General features: G+C 40.1%; 1 protein-coding gene across 1 annotated transcript; it reads right to left on the bottom strand.

Moving 5' to 3' along the window:
* Positions 1–1,217: 1,217 nt before the first annotated feature.
* Positions 1,218–2,472, bottom strand: LOC149837114 (S-type anion channel SLAH1-like). Its single transcript, XM_090007969.1, has 3 exons — positions 2,124–2,472; positions 1,636–2,063; positions 1,218–1,550 (listed from the first exon to the last, which is right to left on the bottom strand). The coding sequence occupies exons 1-3, from the start codon at positions 2,470–2,472 to the stop codon at positions 1,218–1,220; spliced, it is 1,110 nt and encodes a 369-aa protein (XP_089864095.1).
* Positions 2,473–3,913: the final 1,441 nt, after the last annotated feature.

The following is a 3,913-nucleotide window of genomic DNA, read 5'->3' as shown; positions in this document are numbered from 1 at the left end:
TGCCAAACTATATCCAGGGTCATCTTACAAATTATATGATAAACTATATCCAGGTCATACCATCTTATTTCATGCCAAATTAAGGGCGTTTTGCCTAATTCATATGCCTGAGGCCTAATTAAGGGAGGCTTTGCCTAATTCATATGCCCGACTTTCAAATTGTGGAGAGGATAAAGTTTATATGATATATACATTTGCTACAGCCATCTAATAGAAAAATATCACCTTTTCCCATTTTTTCCTTTTTTTTAAATTAGATTTAAGTATAAACTATGCGTTTTTTTTTTTTGAGGAAAAAGGAAAATATTCATTAAACCTCAGTTAAAGAATCAGAATACATAATGCATTGTTGAGAGATTGATGACAAGCGAATGGAACAAATGAAGAAAATGAGAACCATGTTCTAATTTTGTACATCATGCATCCTCAAAAATTTTGTTTTGTTTTTTTCTTTTTTCTTTTTTCTTTTTTCTTTTTTTATAATTTGCCATTGTGGTTCAAATGTCCTGGGTTGACAGGTTCCCCGTTGACTGTAGCCCTGCTTTATTGTCCACTGTGTAAAATCCACGAGCATTGTCCCCTGCCAACTGTACTCATGAAGAAACCACACCCTGCACGAAGACCTGGTCGCGCAGGCTCAGCCTGTCATACCTATGGTGGTCAGCAGTGTCACACTCTGAGGGTAGGAACCCTGCCCCCGGGCCTATGCTAGGAGTTAAACTCCTTAAACCACTAAACTAGCCAGGTATTGGGAGCCCTTGTGGGCCTATTAATATTCAAAACTGAAAATAAATAAAAGAGCAAAAGATGATGCACTTTGGCAGTCAATAGTAATTATTTTTATGACCAGGAAAACCTAGGATGAAGCCCCAGAACCACCCTGCCTTACGTGGCAACCAATAGTAATTGTGATCATATATATTACATGCATATGACCACTCTAAAGCTTCATGCTGCAATTTCTTATCAAGGGAAAATGTTAAAAAGAAAAAGTGAAACTAGTTTACGAATTATTATTCTGCAAAATTCAGTTGTATAACTTACAAGGAACACATGGCATAACATATATGCTTTAATAAATGGATAATATGCATCAAATAGCTGGAAGTGATGTAAGTATCCCCACCATTATCATGATTGTACTCAAAAAGTTTGTGATTGTAAATTGAGAGGAGACCATTTTCATTTTACACTTAAATCTCCTTTGTCTTTTCCATTTAGAGAGGGAGGGAGGGTAGGGTTGGGTGGGAAACGTGCTCCTCCATGGTCCTAGAGGGTGAATTCATTGGCAAAATTTTTGAGCGAGGAATGAGAAGCGTATCCTTAACAAAGATGGATTTTCTGTGAACAACTGTGAGTAGGATCAAGCCCATAGTCATAGCTAGTGAAATCATAGATACGGTCCTTCTAAGTGCATGAGCTAAGCCAGTGTGCACTTCCTCTGCATACTCAGCCGATGACAGTGCAAGCATTGTTACCGGGAACACATACGCCCACCACGTGGCATTGAACCTCTTCATTGCTTTCATGAAAAGAGTAGGCCTAACAACCTATAACCCAAATACAAGTGGTGATACTTGTTAATTAATTAAGAATAAAAGAGCTTATAAAAGTACTTCAGTAAGTGAACTTTACTAGCAAGGTGAAGAGGAAGAGGGAGAGGAAGTGCAACATCTTGCAGCCAGAGTCGAAGCTGCCGGAGATGGACTCCCATGCTATGCATGCCATGCTAGGGGCGGCAATCGACAGGAAGGTCACCGGTCTTAGCTGTGCCGGGAACGAGCCATTGCAAGGAAGGCGCTGATACAGTGTAATAAACACCACGACGTAGTGTATGATGCCTATGGCAAACATGAACAAGCTGAGTTCGAGCCAATCCAGCTGAGCCGCGGTCTGGGCGGCGATGAAGTTGCCGATTAAGGACAGGTGAGTCGAAGGGTTGGCCACAGTGGACAAGAAACGCTTGCCCTTAGTGAACCACTGGCCGTAGATCTTAAGTTCTAGCAACAATATTGGAACAGTGAACAGGCACCAAAAGACCCTGGAAATGGTGGAATTGAAATGTCCCGGCCAGTTGAAGAATCTTAGCCCCTCCCAAGTGTGACCACCCTTCCAACGGTCATATCTGGAGGGCAGGACGCATTGTAAGAGCAAGATGGCAGCAATCCATGGTACAAAGAGGTAGTTGACCCTCCAGCGGTCCAAAAACTCGGCCTTGACAATGTTGAAGTAAAAGATGGATTTGAAGAGGTAGGCAAGGCAGGAGAAACACAGGACCAGAGCTGCCAAAAGCCAGAAGATCTTCTCCATAATAGAGTTGAAGATGGGTGGCCATGGATCAGAGAATGACCCCGAGCTGAGCGTCCTCCAGAGGACAGCTTGGCTGGCGAGGGCCATGGAGACGCGGAAGAAGTCTGCATGGAACCGTGCCAAGAAGGGAGATGTAGGTGCATCATCTTGCTTCCTGGCCATTGTTGCTGGTGATCTCTTTGAAGGGCAGCGTGGAGAGGTCGATCGTATGTACATATGTATACGCATATGCTTGAGGGCCAATAATTAATTAAATAGTAGGATTGAAAATTCTGTTTGGTTTCCAAGTCAAATCAACACAGCATCTACCAACTCTATCTCTCTCTCTCAGCTGGGTTTCAGATTCTAGAGGTTGGTAGTTGATATGAGTTCAACATAGTTGCCCCCAACAAGAGATTCAAGGCTTTGTAGATCACACTAAATTGCAAGAAAGTGTGGATCAGGACCTTGGACAGAAAACTGTTTAAAGGCACCTTGGATGCCGTCCACCGTGAAGATGATGGGCACTCGAAACCTAACGAAAAATGTGGTTCCCAGCTAGATGGGCTCAACAAGATTTTTTGATGTCATTCACCTTCTAGATGAATGACATAAGCCATTTAGAAAATGAATGGTAAAGATTTGCTCTAAACAGGAAGCAGTCTGAGGTTTTGCGAGTTGTTCATCCTCTTGATGGAAAGTAACCAAGGTGGCTTTGACAGTTTTCTTGGACCTGATCCTCTTTCCTAAATTACGGTCGCTAGGCCCCAAACTTCTTCATTGTGCCCCCATTACATAACAGCAGTCTGCCTCTCTCTGTCTCTCTCTCTCTCCATTGGATTCATCAAAATGAAAAAAAAAAAACTTGTGACAAAATGAGCTGAACGAACCGAACAGACCAGAGTATATTCAGGCTTGCTCGTTTACCACTGGATTGAGCTCGTGAGTCGTGACTTAGCTCATGCTCGTGTTTTAGCAAGCTGAGATCGACTCCCCCTGAATGATATGAGCCAAACACAAGCCGACTCACGTAAAAACATTTTGTGTTATATATATATATATATATATATATATATATATATATATATATATATATATATATATATATATATATATGCTGACCCCAATTGTTTTGGGATGAAGGCGTAGTTGTTGTTGTGTATATATATATATATATATATATATATATATATATATATATATATATATATATATATATATATATATATATATATATATATATATATAGAGAGAGAGAGACTACACAAGCTCTTCCAAGCCAAACCGAGCCAAATGAAAGACAAAAAGTAACAATCTCACATGAGAAAGGCTTAAGAAAAATAAGCGCTGAAAAGCATCAATATATTGAATACTCTTCGTACTTAAAAAATATAACTCATAAGTATATATAGAATTGGGGTCATTTCTGCACGTCTGTCATGAATTAACGACAACTTTTAATCTCCCTTTTATTTCTCATCTCTAAATACTAATTTTTATCTTAATGACTTAATGGCCATTAATGACACTACTTGCATGTCTCAAGTCACATAACTCAGGGACTCATAACTTCTCAAATGTCATATCAATGACTTTATACTTGACGCATGACCCACTATATCCA

This window comes from Nuphar pumila, chromosome 5 (genome assembly GCF_984573655.1).
Source record: "Nuphar pumila chromosome 5, dmNupPumi1.hap1.1, whole genome shotgun sequence".
Lineage (NCBI taxonomy): Eukaryota > Viridiplantae > Streptophyta > Magnoliopsida > Nymphaeales > Nymphaeaceae > Nuphar > Nuphar pumila.
This window is presented reverse-complemented; position numbering and strand designations above follow the sequence as displayed.

Coding starts and splice junctions, on each gene's coding strand:
- LOC149837114 (XM_090007969.1), bottom strand. CDS start 2,472: ATGGCCAGGAAGCAAGATGATGCACCTACATCTCCCTTCTTGGCACGG. Junction 2,064..2,123: donor ATGCGTCCTGCCCTCCAGAT/ATGACCGTTGGA, acceptor ACTGGCCGGGAC/ATTTCAATTCCACCATTTCC. Junction 1,551..1,635: donor TCTTCCTCTTCACCTTGCTA/GTAAAGTTCACT, acceptor TTTGGGTTATAG/GTTGTTAGGCCTACTCTTTT.